Genomic DNA, 20,450 nt, shown 5'->3' with positions numbered 1-20,450 from the left:
ATTTCTTTGTGCCCCCCTCTCCCTGTTAATGCCCTACCTGCCCCCCTGGCAACACTTTGCTAGACCCGCCCCTGCACAGTTACCAGCTGTCAGCTACATAAAAAATGATCCTGGTGTTATTTGTCTCTCAGAAACAGTTCATAACTTCAACTCATCCATGTCACCTAAAAGGTAAACCTGTTTCTCCATCTCAGCTCTGATGATCCAGTAAGGACATCTCCTGGTTTCATCTTCATGTTTCCCTCTCACCACATATCTAAACCGACATCATGACCAGCAGCTTTACAGCTGTGGCTCCAGCAAACATCAGCTGATACTAGAAATTATTATTAAATACATTCTAACAACAGCTGATCAAGCTTAAACGTGCTGCTGTTGTTTAGCGCAACATCCGCTGGTTTCCTCTTTCTGGCACAAAGTGGGCGATAAACAAACGAGAGAGACGATCAGCTGATCATTGATCAGTTTCATGATTGAAGTAGAAACAGGAGAGGGAGGGGGGAGGATGAGAGAAGAAGAGGCAGCTGTGCAGCAAAGACAGAATAACTCCAGCTTTGTGTCTTTTCCATTGTAGCTGAAGTCCGGGACAAACTGCTCTTTTTCAGCTCAACACGAAACGCGTAATATTTTCTCTGAATGCAGGAGGATTACGTTTTTTACGGGACGGTTGGCAACTCTAATAATTAACCTTATGAATAAAATAAAGTTCACTATCAGTAACATCATAGCACCACCCAGCTGTAGAAACTCTGTCATGCTAGCTAGTAGCAGTACCAGTTATTGTAACTGACTGTAAAAAGTCAGCACAACGAAAATAAACTAAACCTGGTTTATATCTGACACAGATAGACTGCAGCTCATAACTTCTTACCTGAAGCTCAGTTCACCTGACACTCACCGGCCCCGCCTCGGGTCTCTCCTCCTCCTCCCTCCGCCTCCCTTCATCCACCTGCTGGCCTCTGTGGCAGCTCCGCCACAGCCACCACCAAACAACTGAGTTATTTTTACACATCTGCCAGCATCTGGCCAACCCACCACCTTTCATTGTTTATACCGTTATAAAAAAAAAAGAAAAAAACCCCATTGGCCCATAAAAACGAGGAGGTGAAATTATTAACAAGATAATCGACTTCTGTTGGAGTAGCGTTCAGATAGCTGCTCTGCTCTATGTTGGTACAGGGCATTGGAGATGATAACAGTGGGTGGATTATATTCTTAAACTTAGTTACAGCGCTTTCAGAAAGACATCTACTGTGATAAAGTCTACTCTCCACTGCTGTGTAATCAATTATTGTAAATGTAAATGTTATCAGGAAATGATCAGACAGGAGAGGGTTTTCAGGAAACACTGTTAAATGTTCAGTTTCTATGCCATATGTTAAAACAAGATCTAGAGTGTGATTAAAGTGGTGGGTGGGTTCTTTTACATTTTGAGAGAAGCCAATTGAGTCTAATAACAGATTAAATGCCATGTTGAGGCTGTCATTTTCAGCATCTACATGGATGTTAAAATCACCCACAATAATTATTTTATCTGAGCTCAGAACTAAATTAGATATAAAGTCTGAGAAATCAGACAGAAACTCCGTGTAAGGCCCAGGTGGACGATAGATGATAACAAGTAAGACTGGTTTCTGAGTTTCACAGCTGGGGTGGACGAGGCTAAGCATCAGGCTTTCAAATGAATTAAAAGTCTGTCTGGGTCTTTGGTTGATTAATAGGCTGGTGTGAGAAATTGCTGCCACACCTCCCCCTCGGCCTGTGCTTCGAGGTTTCTGGTAGTTAGAATGACTCGGGGGTGTTGATTCATTTAAACTAACATAATCATCCTGCTGCAACCAGGTTTCTGTAAGGCAGAGTAAATCGATTTGTTGATCAATTATTAAGTCATGTACTAACAGAGACTTGGAGGAGAGAGACCTAATATTTAATAATCCACATTTCACTGTTTTACTCTTTGGTTCAGATGTGGATACTGTATTGTTCTTTCTTTGTGATTGTTTATGTTTAAGTTGTTTGTTGCTGGTTTTTAGTTTGTTTTTTGTCTGTTTGGGAGCTGACACAGAGAAGCTGCAGAGAGGCGTGTAAGACTGCAGCTCAGTACAAAATAGATTTTCTTTCTACAATTACAGCATGCGGCTTTACGGTAAGATGATTACTTTCACTTTCTTTCCGACTGCACAGAATAACAAGCCCCCCACCCCAATGCTTCAGTATAAAAAGCCTGAGCACAGAGTCACAGTAACAAAGACTATCAGTCTTCTCTCAACAGGACGAAGCAGGTAAGACAAAACACCTAACCTCCACTATATTTATTATGGCTTTTTATTCAGTTATTCCTTTCAAATGAAATTATATCTCATCGTTATTTCTTTTTGTTCTCCCTTTTTCTTCTTTTCTTAAACTGATGTTCTGTTAATAAGACTGTTAATAAGTCAGACTATATTGGTGATTAATTCATACTGTATGGATGGAATCAGTCCAGCATGAGGGCTGTGATACTACCGTCCACCTAATATAATGTAAATAATGCTGTCTGTATAAAACAGTAATGATTGTAATCGACTGATCATCACATTTTAAAGATCAGAGGCTTCTGATCTCCATAAGTTATCCATTGATCGAGTTCATAAATATTGTTTCAGATCAGGTATCCTGTCCATCCTCAGCAGTCCTGTCTTTCTATCATGACTCCCAGACGGGAGTGTGTGTGTGGTAGCGAACAGGAAATAACAAAGTGAGAAACATAATAACAGCTCAGGCGTGACCCGATCACGTGATGCTGACTGAGCCAATCTGAAGCTGAGGACAGGGCTGGACTGCGTCTCTGGAACCGTCCCCTGCATGATGATGCTAGCTCACCAACAACCCAGAGTCCAGGATCCAGGACAGGGAGTAAACTGAAAGGACTTCCTCTGACTCTCTGTTTTCTGCTCCTCTGCACAGGTTCATCATGGGTCTCCCAACTCACCGTCAGTGCAGCATCGAGATCCAGAACAAGACCACGACGTTCACCCTGTGCAACCCACGGTGAGTCCTGCAACTCCACGTCCACAGAGAGCTGTCCCCGCGTCAGCTGCATGACAGTTATTGAAAAATCACTTGGATGTTTCTGTGAGGTTAAATCCAGATATATGTAATTATTGTTGTTTTCATTCATGAACGTTCACAAAAGCAGAAAAAGTAAAAGCACAGTTGTTGATTGATTAAATTACAGTTAATCAATCACACGTGAGTGTGCTGCAAGGATTTTAAAGCATTGTGAAGTTTGACGAGATCCCTCGACCCCACGAACGAGCCTTTCAGACTCATGCTGGGACATGAGGGGTCAAGGAAGGACAGTAGGAAGGAAAACTTCCTGTTAAAAGGGAGTTTTTCCTTTCCACTGTCACCAAAGTGCTGCTCATAGGGGGTCATATGATTGTTGGGTTTTTCTCTGTATCTACTGTACAATATAAAGCACCTTGAGGCGACTGTTGTTGTGATTTGCGCTGTATAAATCAAACTGTGTAAATTGGGAGTGAGACCAGAGTCAAACAGGATGTGACACGAGTCAGATCAGATCTCTGACAGGAAGCTGCCATCTTTCTGTTGAGCTACGTTCCTTCCTGCTTCACCAAACCTCAGACTTCCTTTAGACCAAACCAATCCAACCAAGGTGCCATTATTTCTATTTCGTATCACTTTATAACTTCTTCATCTCAAAGAAAAATATCTCCTACACCATATATAAGGATGCATTGTCTATGAAAGACACAAATATGGTTCTTTTCATGTACTGGCACAGCTACATTTGTCTGAAAGCTTACTTTATGGCTCTTGTATAGTTATCTGTGGTACTATATAAGATGAGCGCTAAATTCACCCACGACATGGTTAAGTTGGTGCACTGCCCAAATGTCTGGCTCCTGAGAATGAACCACCATCCTTTTAACTTAACGAGTGAACTGTCTGCTTGTTTCTCCTTAAAACAAACGTTGGTTTGACTCGACACCACCAACACAACCAGCTTCAGCGGCAAAATAACTGAACGAACGTTACTCCATCCAGATGTTTGACTGTAAAAGTGGCACACAGTGGCATGGTCCTCCTGTCCTGTTTGCTGGTTCTGTTTGTGGATGTATTAGCCATAAAATCGTGATCTGTCTGCAGGGTTAAAGTCAGTCTTCTAAAGTAAAGGCCTTAAAAGTAAGTGGAACCTGAGCCGCATTAAGTACTGACATTGCTAATGTCACGTCACTTTGCCGACATTTGACCAAAAGTAACTTTTTCCACATTCTTCAAAATTTGCATTGCTACTTAAATAAGTGAGAATAAATATGTCACAATAGATACATGAGAACAAAGCCCAGCACTTGCTTGTCTTCCCCCAATTTGTTTTTAAATTAGCTGTGTCCCAAAACGTCGGCTGCATCCTCCGGAGGCCGCATTTGAAGGCCAATTACGTCACAGCCAGGCGACGAAGGCTGTCCCAGTTCATCGACTCCTTCAAATGCGTCCTCCTTTTCCCCGAATTTGAAGGATGGGTCGGGTGTGTCCTTCGTGGCCCACCATATCCCAGAATTCATAGCGCAGGGCCAGCCAAATTTCAGCTGCCAACAATGGCGGCCGCTGCTAAGTTTTAAAATTACTCTTATTAATCTTTCTGGGTCACAAAATAAACTTTTAACATATTTTAAGGCGAGAAAGCAGCTGTGTAAATTACAAATATCTGCTCGGTTTATCAAGACATCGCATATTTGCAAAAGTGTGCCGACGTTTTCGGAGACGTCTGTTACCCACCCGCTCGATAGCAAGCCGGGGGGTTCAATGGTCACTCCAGCCGGCGAGAGCAGCGGACTCCCGGCTTCATCGTTTTCAGACCCCCGCTCTTTCGCTACTCAGGTTAAACATGATATAAGTCACTCGGATAACTTAAAAATGTAATTGTTTGCCTTTTTTCTGTGTTTTATTTGTTCCAGAGTAAATCGGTTTGGCTGAAATCAAAGTTATTAGATTATTAGATTAAATAAACTTTAATAATCCATCGGGTGGGTTCCTCCGGGATTCTCACACAGCTGAATAAACGTCAAACAGAAAACTGATTAAACAGAAGTGTGAGACGGTCGAGAGTTTACTCTGGTGTCCTGATATATTTTAGATAGCAAGGAGCAGACGGCCGAGTTTATTAAACTCCACCGAGACAGCGGTGACGCAGATCTGAAGGCTCGACCATCACATTTCACAGCCTCGCACTTCCGGCCTTCTCGGTCTTTGAAGGACCCGGCCCACGTAGACCACGAAGGAAAATGGGATCCTATTGGTGGCTCAGCTGGTTAGTAAAGAGGGACAACTACTTACTTACAACGACTTTATTGCACTATATAATTTTCCAATCAGTGTTCAGGAATTCTCAATGGTGCTTGGTGCCATACCCTCAGGGACTTCAATGTTATATACAGTGGGGCAAAAAAGTATTTAGTCAGCCACCGATTGTGCAAGTTCCCCCACCTAAAATGATGACAGAGGTCAGTAATTTGCACCAGAGGTACACTTCAACTGTGAGAGACAGAATGTGAAAAAAAAATCCATGAATCCACATGGTAGGATTTGTAAAGAATTTATTGGTAAATCAGGGTGGAAAATAAGTATTTGGTCAATAACAAAAATACAACTCAATACTTTGTAACATAACCTTTGTTGGCAATAACAGAGGTCAAACGTTTACTATAGGTCTTTACCAGGTTTGCACACACAGTAGCTGGTATTTTGGCCCATTCCTCCATGCAGATCTTCTCGAGAGCAGTGATGTTTTGGGGCTGTCGCCGAGCAACACGGACTTTCAACTCCCGCCACAGATTTTCTATGGGGTTGAGGTCTGGAGACTGGCTAGGCCACTCCAGGACTTTCAAATGCTTCTTACGGAGCCACTCCTTTGTTGCCCGGGCGGTGTGTTTTGGATCATTGTCATGTTGGAAGACCCAGCCTCGTTTCATCTTCAAAGTTCTCACTGATGGAAGGAGGTTTTGGCTCAAAATCTCACGATACATGGCCCCATTCATTCTGTCCTTAACACGGATCAGTCGTCCTGTCCCCTTGGCAGAAAAACAGCCCCATAGCATGATGTTTCCACCCCCATGCTTCACAGTAGGTATGGTGTTCTTGGGATGCAACTCAGTATTCTTCTTCCTCCAAACACGACGAGTTGAGTTTACACCAAAAAGTTCTACTTTGGTTTCATCTGACCACATGACATTCTCCCAATCCTCTGCTGTATCATCCATGTGCTCTCTGGCAAACTTCAGACGGGCCTGGACATGCACTGGCTTCAGCAGCGGAACACGTCTGGCACTGCGGGATTTGATTCCCTGCCGTTGTAGTGTGTTACTGATGGTGACCTTTGTTACTTTGGTCCCAGCTCTCTGCAGGTCATTCACCAGGTCCCCCCGTGTGGTTCTGGGATCTTTGCTCACCGTTCTCATGATCATTTTGACCCCACGGGATGAGATCTTGCGTGGAGCCCCAGATCGAGGGAGATTATCAGTGGTCTTGTATGTCTTCCATTTTCTGATGATTGCTCCCACAGTTGATTTTTTTCACACCAAGCTGCTTGCCTATTGTAGATTCACTCTTCCCAGTCTGGTGCAGGTCTACAATACTTTTCCTGGTGTCCTTCGAAAGCTCTTTGGTCTTGGCCATGGCGGAGTTTGGAGTCTGACTGTTTGAGGCTGTGGACAGGTGTCTTTTATACAGATGATGAGTTCAAACAGGTGCCATTCATACAGGTAACGAGTGGGGGACAGAAAAGCTTCTTACAGAAGACGTTACAGGTCTGTGAGAGCCAGAGATTTTCCTTGTTTGAGGTGACCAAATACTTATTTTCCACCCTGATTTACGAATAAATTCTTTACAAATCCTACCATGTGGATTCATGGATTTTTTTTTCACATTCTGTCTCTCACAGTTGAAGTGTACCTCTGGTGCAAATTACTGACCTCTGTCATCATTTTAGGTGGGGGAACTTGCACAATCGGTGGCTGACTAAATACTTTTTTGCCCCACTGTAAAAACACTGACAGCTCAATATCTACCTCAGTCACTCTCCCTGATCCAGCTGAGTCACCAATAGGAAAAATCTGCTTTTCACAGGAACTTGGTCACAGCAATAAGAGAATACATAGTTTATGCCAAGAAGATATCGTCTCTCTCCCATATATAATATCTTATTGGAACCGATATGTTCCAGATATCAAGTGGAAGACAGTCTGGATGGTCCCCCATAAATATTTGATTGTAAATAAGGTGAAAGAAGTCTCTTTTAAAATTCTACATAAATGTTATCCAGCCAGTCACTACATGGTAAAATTTAAAAGGGACATAAATACTAATTGTACTTTCTGTGGGGATCATCCAGAAACTGTGACTGTGGCAGACTGGCGACCTGTCCAGGTGTGCCCCACCTCTTGCCCTATGATAGCTCAGATAGGCTCCCGCCCCTCCGCAACCCTGATAAGGTTAAGTTGGCCACTGATGGATGGTCTCTGAGCGTGACGGTGCTTGTGGGTGCAGGTCTCTGCCGGTTGTTCAGGTGTGTTGCAGGTGTGAGGTGTGTGTAACGGCAGTGATGTCTTCCTGTTTCTCCAGCATGCACATTGTGAGCGGCTCCTGCAGCTCGCCCCTGCCTCCCACGCTCAGCCCCTACGAGAACGGCAACGCCCTCTTCATCAAGAAGCCTCACACGGCGTGTGGCTCTGTGACCGTCTTCACCTACGACCTCCAGCACGTGTCCACCCTGCAGTTCAACGGCAGGGTCGCAGTGATGTTCTCGGTGCCGTACGACTTCAACTTCTACTCCAACTGGTACGCGGTGGGAGTCTTCGACATGGACAAAGCCTGCGACCAGCACCTTTACGACGAGATGTACAACAAGTCGGAGCAAAAGTTTGTCAGGGGCAAAGCCAAGGGGCCGAGTCTGACCTACAGGGGGGTCTACATCACTGTCAGGGCCACCATGTCCGACACCTACCAGCCCATCCTCAAGGTCGCCATCTGCAATAACTGAGGCCCACAGCCGCACCTGCAGTGTGCACCATTAATCCCACTTAACCCAGTAACACTGGGTTCACACTGCAGGAGACCTGCAGCTGATTGATCAATCAATTAATCAGTCATCAGTCAGTTCGATTCTCTCCTCATTTTATATCCACAAACACAGATTAAATCTCAACATTTATTTGAAATTTGGATTTCTTTCCCTGCCCCTCCTTCCTGATGACATCCAAAAAATGGTGAGCTGTGATTGGTCAGCAGTGTGTCTGTGATGTTGTCTGAACCCGATGTTAAACTTTTTTTCCTTCTCTTTATGTTTGACACAAACTTAACTTTTACTTTTGATGATGTCACTCAGAAATCGTCATGGCGACTGCATTACTGTGGTCCAGTGAGATGAAACCACAGAGCTGTGCAGCTGTGAACATGTGGATGAGATAATAAAGGCTGAGTGAGTCCTAAATGTCTGAGCTGTTTTCTTACGATAACCAATCACAAAGCAGTCTAAGGAGCTTGGGAAGAAAAGCGTCGGGACTTCTTTAAGTTTCTTGAAGACGTTTGGTCCGAGAAGCTTCTTCAGTTTTCAGAGCAACTAGTGCAGAGTCCAAGGTTTTAAGCCCTGTGAGAGTTTTTCTAAAGGGGTCGCTGACCCACTGTCTTAAAACATCTATAATAATTGTAAAAAATAAAATTGGCTACGTCGCGTAGCGAATGTAACTCCCGCGATAAACGAGGGACTGCTGTATTATTAATAGTAGAGTCTGGGACATCTAATTGATTAACATCCACATTGATTATCATGCACTATTATTTTTGTTCAAGGAGAGCAAAAACTATAAAACTCTCTCAGCTTGTTCGTTGCCAAAAATGGCCACTTTTGTGTATGTTCACAAAATGCTGTAAAATGTGTATTTATTAAAACATTTATCTACTTTTACCGACTTGACTCTTTAAATTAGCTCCAGTCCTTTTCATTAAAACCAAAATTGTATCTACATTCTTTTTTTACTCTTTAAATGCCAGTTAGGTTATATATAGTACCAGTACCGTTTCAGATAAAAAGGTGATAAAGTCCTAATGGTTTCATAAATCTTCCTATTTATTTATTTTCATATCAGCATCGGGGACAAGGCTGTCTTGCAATTGTTGAGGTTCACTAGTGTGCGCCCTATTTCTTCCAGGATGACTCTTCATTTGTAGGTTTTAGTGGACTCTTAGTACTGTGAAGTGGTTTTCATGAGACAAAGGCTTGTATTCCAAGATCTGGGAGATTGTAGAAATGAGCAGTAATTCCCTTCTTGCCATCTTTCCAGAAAAATAAGTGATCTGGAAGCTGTTACGCTTACTTACAGCAGCAGCACTTTCTGTACCTGCATAAACTCCAGGACACATTTACTAACGGTGTTTGTTGCTGTATGTGCTGCAGCTTTGAATCTTTTATTAATATATATTTTGGCTATGGTGTCTTGTTATGAAATGCACAAGAGTAAAAGTGTTTTTAGCATGCGGTCAAAGCTAAGTTTGACTGGGAAACTCAAAGCTCAATAGTCTGTATCAACAAAAATTCACTGCAGCCTGTGTAATATTTGATGCGTCATAATTTATTCCAGTCTATCTTGCAAATACATGTTTGCGTTACAATGTCACGCACAAACACACGCAACTATTAGATCCTTAAGATTAAACCTGTGTCATTCTTTTGATCCACTGCAGTGTAGTAGTCACAAAAAAAAGAAGTGAAGTGGCCAAAAATGGCCAGGATAGAGATCAAAGGGTTAATTCGTAAAATGTCTAAAAATATTATTGATTACAGGATAATACATTACTGTTAATAGCAACTGTAAGCTTTTTACTTTGAAGTTACAAGTATAAACAATGCTGTTACATTTACACTTACATTTTTTACTATAAGTATGGACATAAAACAAGTGAACAACATTTTATAATAAGCTTAATTGGAATTCTGTACACTGGAAAACAACCAACAACACATAAAAAACACAAACAAACAGCCAGTGCCTTCATCTGTCCGTTAAGTGTCAAACATCACATTGACCCGTAGTCCCTGCTCGTCAGCACATGCTTTTAAAAAGAGCTCCATGTCCTCTGCAAACTGAAAAACAAAGAGGAAGAAGTCCCTCTACACAAAAACACTGCAGATGACAGGCCAGGCAAACATCTATTGACCTGGTCCAGAAACTGTCTCACCTGGGACTCTCCACCCCCATCTGCCTCTGGATCAAGGACTTCCTGACAAATAAACCACAGTCTGTCAGACTCGGCCCCCACCGGTCCAGCACCATCACACTCAGCACCGGGTCTCCACAAGGATGTGTTTTGAGTCCCCTCCTGTTTACGCTCTACACATCCGACTGCTCCCCTACCCATCTCTCAAACACCATCATAAAGTTCGCGGATGACACCACAGTGGTTGGACTCATCTCAAGGGGGGATGAGTCGGACTACAGAGATGAGGTCAACAGACTGACTGAGTGGTGTTCAGTTAACAACCTCCAACTGAACACCACGAAAACTAAAGAACTTATCTTGGACTTCAGGAAGGGCAGAGCAGACCCGGCCCCACTTTACATTCACGGGAGCTGTGTGGAGAGGGTACACTCCATGAGGTTTCTGGGCGTGCAGATCTCTGATGACCTCTCCTGGACTGCAAATACTACAGCGGTGGTTAAAAAGGCCCAGCAGCGTCTCCACTTTCTGAGAGTGCTCAGGAGGAACAACCTGGAGGAGAGGCTGCTGGTGACATTTTACAGAGCCACCATAGAGAGCATCCTAACGTACGGCATAACAACATGGTATGCAGGGTGCTCAGCTGCAGACAGGAAAGTACTGCAGAGGGTCATCAACACAGCCCAGAAGATCACTGGCTGCTCTCTGCCCAGCCTGGAGGTCACTGCAAACTCTCGGTACCTCAGCAGAGCTGGCAATATCATCAAGGACCACTCTCACCCCAGCAACCAACTGTTTGAACTATTACCGTCAGGCCGACGGTACAGGTCACATAAAACCAGGACAAACAGATTCAGGGATAGCTTCTTTCCCAGAGCTATCACCGTAGTAAATAAGCACAAAAACAATTGAACCTATTCCATACCGTCACTGTCATTATATTATGCTGCTATTCATACTGTCATTATATTAATGCTGCTATCCTGTATATATTGTACATACTATTGTTTGAGTACTTACGATTGTTTTTTTTGTACTTTTTATATTTTACATTTATATTTATTATTGAAACTTGCACCAAGGGAGTGGCACTCCAATTTCGTTGTACTCTGTACAATGTGAAAAGCAACATTTAAGTCAACAAAGACACTGCAGAGGTGCTGAAAAGTACAAACTTTAACTATGAGGTATATTTAATACCAACATACCTTTGAAAGGCAAAGCATTTTGAATGTGTCCATTTATTTGCTGCTCAATCTTTGCCCTGACAGCAGGGCTGAGAGTGGGGCGCAGAGGGCAGCGAAACAGCCAACACGTGGTGCACTCCTGCAATTCTGGCTTGGAGGCAGAATTCCAAATGTGATATGTGCATCTAAAACAGAGAGAAACAGATAAACACCATATACACCTTTAAGTTCAGGTTTTAGCAGAAATAACACGTTACAGTTAGCATGTAAGAGATTTGGGGAGAAAATTCTTTACAAAAACATAATTTACAAGACACTTAATTGTGACATACGTATCTATTGACATATAACAGACAATTGAACAAAGGCTAACTCAAATCTGGGCAATAAAAAAGCAGAACAGAATGGAATAGAGAATATTAGTATTTATAAATGTATGAATCTCTTTGTGACAAACTTTACAATGTTGATGCAGGTGGAATGAGAGACATGAATAAAGCACAATATGCAGTAAATGGAACGATGTGCATTGATGTCAGATACTGAAAAGCAGTGAAGTGAATTTGTTCAATAACAAGCAAAAATCAAATACGTTTGAAAGGGACCACTAAATGCTAGTCAGAGGTGTTAAAAGTGCACACATTCCTTACTTAAGTTTAGATACCTCGGGGGTCTGACTGTTGTTGTAACGCTAACAAAGTGCCAACATCAGTGTAAGCAAAGTAGATGATTCCTAGAATTATATAATTATTAACAGCAAATTTATACATGGAAGACTCTGTACCAACCTTTACGATCGATTTGCAAGGTTAATGATCCATGCAGGAACGAGACAAAAAAAAAAAATCCACGCGGGAACGTATTTCCGCCTACTGTGGAGGTCACATGTTTCCGGTTAGTGTGGAGGTCCCAATATGGCGCTCCCCAGTGGCTTTTTTATTTTTTTTTATTTTTTATTTTTTATTGACAAAGCACAAAATACAGATATACAAATACAAAATGGCAAACACAATGTCAGGGGGTTCGTATAAAAAAGCAAAATAGACACAGTCTATTATAGAATCACATGATATTGAACAGGGAACATAGGTTTATGGTTTTGACAGCTTTTTGATTTTGAGAATGTTGTATGGTTTTAACATATTGTTTGGTTTCATTTAAAAAGCAACGAAAGGATGGTTTTGCGTTAGAAAATTTCGACTTATGTATATGAAATTTGGCCAATAATATCAATAAGTTAATCAAATAAAATTCGTTTGCCCTGTGCATGGGGTACTTAAAGAAACCAAACAATATTTTCTCGTAACAAAGAGAGAACTCAGAAAGGATAAAGGAAACAACAAAAACACAAAATTCTTGCCAGAAAAGATTCGTGTATAAGCATGACCAAAATAAATGAGAAATATCTTCCTTCACACAATTACAACATGTACAGTTAACATCAATGTCCTTTTTATAACGTACAAGAAAAGACCTAGTTGGATAAAAACGATGAATAACTTTAAAAGATATTTCCTTTACTTTGTTATTTAATAGAAATTTCGACGGTAAGGTCCAAATCTTCTCCCATTCCAGGTCCTGGTATAAGTTATTCCAGTAGGCGACAGCCGCTGGGACACAAGTTCTGTCTTTTTGAAACAGAGTTCGTATTTCACGGTTGTTTTTCCTCCTTACAGAGGGGAAACACACCTGACCGACATAAGTAACAGCAGGGTCCAGTGGTAAAGGGGTCAAATCACTAACAACAAGATTTCTAAACAACATTAAGACCCCAGCAGGGATAGCATCAAACACTATGGCATATTCCTTTGGTGGAACAGGAAGACCATATGTATTCAAAAATTCTGAGTAAGAGAGTAAACCTCCAACAGGGTTTATAAGTTGTGCAACACGATGAATCCCATTATCAAACCAATTACTTAAAAACACAGATTTATGTTTGTATAAAATGTCTCTATTGTTCCAAATATAGTATCTATGTGGAGAAAAGTTGTGTTTATAAATCAATGACCAGGAAAGAAGCATTTGTTTATGAAAGTTGGATAGTTTTAAAGGGATTTTATCGATATTGTAATTACAAAGCAAAAGAAAGTTAAGACCACCAATTTTTGAGAAAATATAATTGGGAATAAAGTTCCAAATTGAGGTTGGGTTCCTGAAAAATTGTTTAATCCAGTTTATTTTAAACACATTGTTTAATGAGGAGAAGTCAAGAAAGTTTACTCCACCATGTTGGTATGAGCTGGATAAAACTGATCTTTTAATATAATGAATTCTATTCTTCCATATGAAATTATAAATAAGTCTGTCAATATCTGCCAGGGTTTCTTTATTTACATCAAGAGACAAAGCAGCATAAGTTAGACGAGATAAACCCTCTGCTTTCGTGAGTAAAACTCTCCCTTTAATGGATAAATCCCGCTGCAACCAGGCATTTAGCTTTTTTTGTGTTTTGTCCAAAATTGGAGTGAAATTAAGGGAGCACCTGGTGGATTGATCTTTATTAATGACTATACCAAGGTAAGTGACAGACTCTTTCACTGGGATGCCAGCAATAGATAGACTGGTACAATTTCTAAGGGCAAGCAGTTCACATTTGCCAATGTTTAGGTGGAGTCCTGAAGCTAAAGAAAAGGCATTAATTGTGTTAATAGCCATCTGCACCTGTGAAGCATCTTTTAAAAAGAGAGTGGTATCATCAGCAAGTTGACTAATGAATATTTCTTCATCTGCAATTGTTATACCTTTCAGAGGACTGCCTTTAATATAATCAGAGAGGAGTTGAGCACAGATGAGAAATAAGTATGGGGAGATGGGGCAGCCTTGCCTGATACCGCGGTTCAAGTTAAACCTAGGTGATGTACCTGCTTGTAGTTTGATGGAGCAATTCACATTTTTGTACATTGTTTTAATTGCATTCTGAAAATAAGGGCCAAAGCCAAATTTGTCCAAAGCCTGAAAAATAAAACCATGTTCAATCGTGTCAAACGCTTTGCAGAAATCTACAAATAAGATAAAGCTATCATCCCTACACAAATCTGCATAATCAATTAGGTCAAAAACAAGTCTGATGTTGTTGGATATGTGTCTGTTAGCCATAAAGCCAGAGTGAGTTTCATCAATAATATCATTCAAAACAGCTTTCAGTCTTTTGGCAAAGATCTGAGCTAGGATCTTATAATCATTATTAAGGAGGCAAATTGGCCTCCAATTGTCAATATAAGTGGGATCTTTCTTTGGCTTTGGGATTAGGGTTAACAGACCTTGTGATAAAGTGGGGGGAAGAGACTGATTTATAAGACTTTCAATGTATATATTAAGAAGAAATGGAGCCAGTTGATCTGCAAAAGTAATGTAAAATTCAGAGGTTAAGCCATCGGTTCCTGAGGATTTATTAAGTTTAAGACGTCGAATAGCAGGTAGCACTTCACTAATAGATATCAGCCTATCACAGAAACTCATCTGATCTTCTTTAACTGTTCGCACATCAGGGATTTGTTCCATAAAGTTCAGAGCAGCACTCTCATCAAACTCTGACTTGTATAAATTTCTATAAAAATTGGAGCAATAGGTGGAGACTTTTCGGGGATCATCAGTTATAATACCGTCAATATTAAGTCTCCGAACAGAACTAAGTTTAGAACGAGATTTCTCTAATTTAAAAAAATAGGATGAGTGTTGTTCACCTTCTTCTCAACCATCTTCTCCTTGATCTCACAAAGGCTCCCTCTGCTTTCAGTTTATAAATATCATTTAACTTACTCTGTTGCAAAGCTAAGTCAGTTTTATCTTCTTCAGATAGGTTCTCTGGTGGGATCTGAGTGAGAGCAGATATCCTAGTAATTACATTAATTTCTTCATTTTTCCTCTGTTTTGCTGCAGATGAGCCATACTCTCTTAAATATTTAGCGGCTTCAAATTTAAAGAGTTCCCAGTTTTGACAGTAGAGATGACTGGTTAGGGCTTTATCCCAGAAACGTTTGATTAATGACAAAATATCTTCAAGCACTTTTTCATGTTTTAGAAGGGAGTTATTAAGTTTCCAGTAGCAGCTCCTACAAGTTTGGGCAGCATTAGTATTGAAAAAGACCTGAAGTGATACCGCTTTGTGATCCGTGAGTGGAGTTGGCATTATATTGGCTATAACATTATCCCTATTTAAGCAATCAGAAATTAACCAGAAGTCAATACGGGATTTAGAAGAGTTGGATTTGTTACTCCATGTAAATAGTCTGGCTTTAGGGTTTTTAAATCTCCAAATGTCTATTAAATGAAACTTTTGCATGAATGTATTTAAACAACAGGACAGAGAGTTATTTGAGCTAGGTGGCCATCTGTCTAGTGAAGGATCTGGAGCAATGGAGCAATGGAGGGGGTAGGGACAAATAAGTAAATACTTCAGCCTACTCCTTTTCAAACAAATAATGGAATGATATTTTGTAATGATTGTGAAGGCACATGTTTGAAATGTTTGAAATAAAAATGAACTGAACTGAACTGAACAATGTTAAAATCGCCTCCAACTAATAACAGGAGATTCGGGTATTTGGATAACCAGAACAAAAAGCGTGTTTCAAGGGCATCCAGTAAGAAGTCATTATCAGACTTAGAATTAAAACCATACACGTTGGCAAGAAGAAGAAGTGTACCATCAATGTTGACAATCATTAACACATAGTGTCCTTCTGAGTCCATTTCAGAGTGCATAACATTCCCATTAAATTTGTTCTTCAGAGTAGTAACTCCTGCCGATCTTTCTGATCCATGTGAGAACCATAGGTCCTTGCCCCACTGTGTTTTCCAAAAAGCAGTATCCTTAATAACAGAATGTGATTCTTGAAAAAAAACAAAGTCAGTATTCTGTTGATTTGCAAACAAAAACAAAGCTTTTCGCTTAACAGTGTCTCTTAAACCCCTGACATTGAGAGAACAAAGTGATATAGACAGTGCGGCTTTAACACAAAATAATGAACAGTTTACTTCCCATAGTTAACATGGAACTGGTATTAACTTTTATCCTGAACCTCAAAATTGTAAACAACCCCTTTGACATCTTTAACTTTATACCTCAAGGAGGGCATGAAACCTCCATCATCGCAGGTGCAGCTTGATCCTCAGGCGAAGTGAGCATTGGGTGCACCTCTTTCCCCTCAATGATCACACGGACCCCGGCAAAGTGAGCTCTTTTTCCTTCTTTCCTTGCAGCATCAATAAGAGGCCAAAGCTTCTCTCGAATTGCCCTGTCAGCAGAGGACAGATCTTCAGTGAACCTCATGTAGTTTTCTTTCAGAAAGGAACAGTTTTTAGCTTTTCTCCAGATCAAGTCACGAGCTGATCTTGTCACAAATCGAATGATAACCAGCCTTGGTTTCTTCTGAGTTTCGCTGTAGCGGCCCAGGCGATGAACTACATCAATGCTGTTTTTGAATCCTGCACTTGTTTCCCCGGCAACAGTGCAGCAGATGTCAAGTACTTTTCTGGTGATGTCTTCTTGCTTTTGCTCAGGGACACCTGAGAGCCTGAGATTCCATCTCCGATGGTATCTTTCAACTTCGTTGACCTTCAGTTCTACTTGAGACATTCTGCTGCTGTTTTTTTCACAAGTAGCTTTAACGGTTTTGGTGACATTCTTCAAAGATTCTACTTCCAAGAACATGAAGTCAATAGACTTCTTCATGGCCTCGATGTTAACAGTATTCTTGCTGATCATAGCCTCCAGATTATCTGAGCGCTCATTAATTAAAGTAGCAATGTTGTTTTGCACATCAGCAAGAGTTATATCACCTTTGTGTTTTTTACCATCTGGTCTGGCTGGAGTATCGGGATCCGAGTCCGGCAGTGGCATCAGTTCAGGACTTTTGCTGCGGTTGTAGTCATGTTCGGCAGTCACGGCATTCTTGGGGCTGGTTTTTGAGCCAACAACACCTGTGTTTCTCTCCATTTCCTTGGTTGCTCCTTTGGTTAGACTTTTAAACTTCATGGGTGTTTCTTTTTCCTTCCTTTTGCTTCCCTGAGTTGCTGAAAACATCACTGAGGTAACAGAGCTTTCCTGCTGTTAGCTGAGCTATCACTTTGCAAAGAGGCTTGGGTCGCGAAAAAGTCCTTTGAAGTATGGTTCAGGAAGCCGTTACTTAGAAATGTTGCATACGTGTACTGAATAAACAGTCAGTAGAATAACTCATTTGTGATTCAGAGAAAAAACGACGGCTGAATGGTAAATGGCCTGTATTTATATAGCGCTTTTACTAGTCCCTAAGGACCCCAAAGCGCTTTACATATCCAGTCATCCACCCATTCACACACACATTCACACACTGGTGATGGCAAGCTACATTGTAGCCACAGCCACCCTGGGGCGCACTGACAGAGGCGAGGCTGCCGGACACTGGCGCCACCGGGCCCTCTGACCACCACCAGTAGGCAACGGGTGAAGTGTCTTGCCCAAGGACACAACGACCGAGACTGTCCGAGCCAGGGCTCGAACCGGCAACCTTCCGATTACAAGGCGAACTCCCAACTCTTGAGCCACGATCGCCCTAAAGGGAAGTAAAACTGCAAAATCCTGCTTAGCCGCGGAGAAGAGTGTCTACCTCGGTCGCCATCTTGGCTGCTCCCCCGCGCTCCCCAGCCAGACCCTTCTCAACGTCCCTGTCACTACCCGATTCGTACCGGAAACCCGATCGGTACCCCGCATGCGCAAATCTTACGTCACTTCCTCTCTTTGCCAACATTGCGACATTCAATATATTTGAATGATACGGTTAGCGCCCAGTTAGCTCCTAGCATTTCTCAACAGCTCTGCCTTCTTTTCGACTGCCCGGGACATTTAAACAATGGATAATCCGTATACAAAGAAATTCATGCTTTTCTCCTCAAGCGTCCCCCGATTGAGCAACAGCGCCGTAAAATAAGAAGAATGGCGCCTAATTACAGAGTTAATAATGCAGACTTTGTAATATCTCACGTGTAGATTCATCAGCCAGATGAAGTGTTTACTGACAATTGACAGTGATGGCGGACATCATCATCACTATTCCAACAATCCTCTCCTCACAGACGAGCATAAACACACTCGACTATCGCTAAATCAGATTTAACACACGTTTGTAATGACGATAATTCAGTTTATAATAGGGTTTATTCGCTCGGTCAGCAGGTGGCGGTATCCTCGTACACTGGGGAGTAAACTGCCATTAATAATACCATAATGCCATAATACTAAGTGCAATAATCCTTTCTGTCATCGTTGTATTTTTACTCAGTTGTATATAGTATTTGTATTTGTATTCTATTTTTATCTTATTGTATATTTATTTTATTTTATTCTACTGTATATAGTATTTTATTTTATTCTATTCTGTACAGTTGTGTACTGTATTTATTCTTATTGTATTCTAATTTTTGCCTCATAACTTTTGCACTGTCCACTTCCTGCTGTGACAAAACAAATTTCCCACGTGTGGGACTAATAAAGGTTATCTTATCTTATCTTAAACGAACAGAAGAAGAAGAAAACATCTGCACATGCGCAGTACGGATCGGGTAGACCCGATTTGTACGGTCAGACTTTACACATGCGCAGTAAGGATCGGAGAGTCCTGATCCGTAACTTTCTTTTTATTTTTCATTTTTGTCTATATTGTACTGAAATGCTTCATTATTGCAAACATTTTAAGATATACTTGTTATTCTTAACATCTTAACAGATACTCTGACCCATAACTATCGTAAAACGCTACGACCGGAAGTAGAAACCTTTCGCGCATGCGGGGTACCGATCGGGTTTCCGGTACGGATCGGGTAGTGACAGTCCCACTTAAATCCTGCTAAATGAAACAACTGCACCACCTGCTGTCTCAAATGTCACCCTGCACTGACTCCAGTAACAGCAAAGGATGCTGGGTAATATTCAGTGTGGTAAAGAGAGGACCTACCTACTTTGTCCTTGACCATAAATGCTGGAGCTGTGACTGTAAACCTGTAAAGAGCCAGCAGACGTCACCCAGAGGTTACAGCTGCTGGGCCCCAGTCTGACTCATCACTGTGAGCCACAGCTTAGCCCGCACTAAACAACCAGACCGCTGAGCAGCTGTTTTCATGCAGCGTTTGAAGAACACAAAGTCTGTATGCTCTGATCTTAGTTCAGTAACACATCATTTATGAAGTTAAATAAAATGTCCCTTACTTTTCCTCTTCTTTGCATCTTTCTCCATTTCTGAGTGTCACACCCTGTGTTTCTCTCCCTCTGAACTACAGCACACATGTTTAGTGTCAAACGTCACATAAGCACTTTGTGTGTTTGCTGATGTTTGTTGAGCTGTTAAAAAGGTTGCTGTTGAACTTCCCTGCTGTTTGCTCCTCTTCTGCAGCGCTAACTGGATGCTGAACAATGCTTTGCGACTTTACATCTGCACCATGAACGCATCAACAGTGAGGGTGTGAGTGGAGTGTCGCTATTTTCTTATTGCTGAGTAAACATCTGTAGAAGAAACGCCAGGCTGCAGTTCACAAAACCTCCTGGACAGCTCCATGTTTCCTCTCTAACATCAGTCTGTGATGGTCTGATGGAGGATTCCAGCTGTTCAGCAGTCCTGGCTCTGCTTCGTCCTGTTGTTGCTTACATGATGCTCCAGATGTTGTCTGCTGGTCAGAGGTCTGGACTGCAGGCGGGCCGGTTCAGCGGCCGTGCGGCTGGGACAGATGCAGTCTGCGATTTAGCGTTGTTCTGCTCAAACACGAAGGCCTCCCAGAGACACACGTCAGCACGGAGCAGGTGTCAGAGCAGTGTATAAACACCTGTTTATACCTTTGAGCAGTGATGGAGCCTTTCCAGATGTGCCAGCTGTCAGCTCCGATGCCCCCCATGAGAGCTGCAGGCTTTGACCTGAGCTCTGATATCGTTAGTCTGGAGGATGTGGAGTCCATTTTTGGCTCATAAGTAGAATAAGTCATCATAAATATAAGTAGTAATAAATAACGTTAAATGATTGGTCAAAGCATTAAAATTATGTTTTAAAAACTACAAAAAAAAAATCTCCGCCTACGAAT

At 41.6% G+C, this 20,450-nt stretch overlaps 1 protein-coding gene and 1 long non-coding RNA gene across 2 annotated transcripts; one reads left to right on the top strand and one right to left on the bottom strand.

The window, feature by feature from the left end:
• The first annotated feature begins 2,136 nt into the window (after window positions 1-2,136).
• Window positions 2,137-8,491, top strand: LOC309705141 (uncharacterized protein). The gene is made up of 3 exons (XM_082530760.1): window positions 2,137-2,282; window positions 2,947-3,030; window positions 7,624-8,491. Exons 1-3 carry the CDS (start codon window positions 2,152-2,154, stop codon window positions 8,039-8,041), a joined length of 633 nt encoding a protein of 210 aa, XP_082386886.1. The 5' UTR covers window positions 2,137-2,151; the 3' UTR covers window positions 8,042-8,491.
• LOC309705142 lies at window positions 2,996-20,376 on the bottom strand. The gene is made up of 3 exons (XR_014276506.1): window positions 19,588-20,376; window positions 11,424-11,587; window positions 2,996-3,076 (listed from the first exon to the last, which is right to left on the bottom strand). It is a non-coding gene; the product is annotated as an uncharacterized lncRNA (long non-coding RNA).
• Between the last annotated feature and the right edge of the window lie 74 nt (window positions 20,377-20,450).

This window comes from Aulonocara stuartgranti (assembly GCF_965226115.1).
Source record: "Aulonocara stuartgranti genome assembly, chromosome: 4".
NCBI lineage: Eukaryota > Metazoa > Chordata > Actinopteri > Cichliformes > Cichlidae > Aulonocara > Aulonocara stuartgranti.
This window is presented reverse-complemented; position numbering and strand designations above follow the sequence as displayed.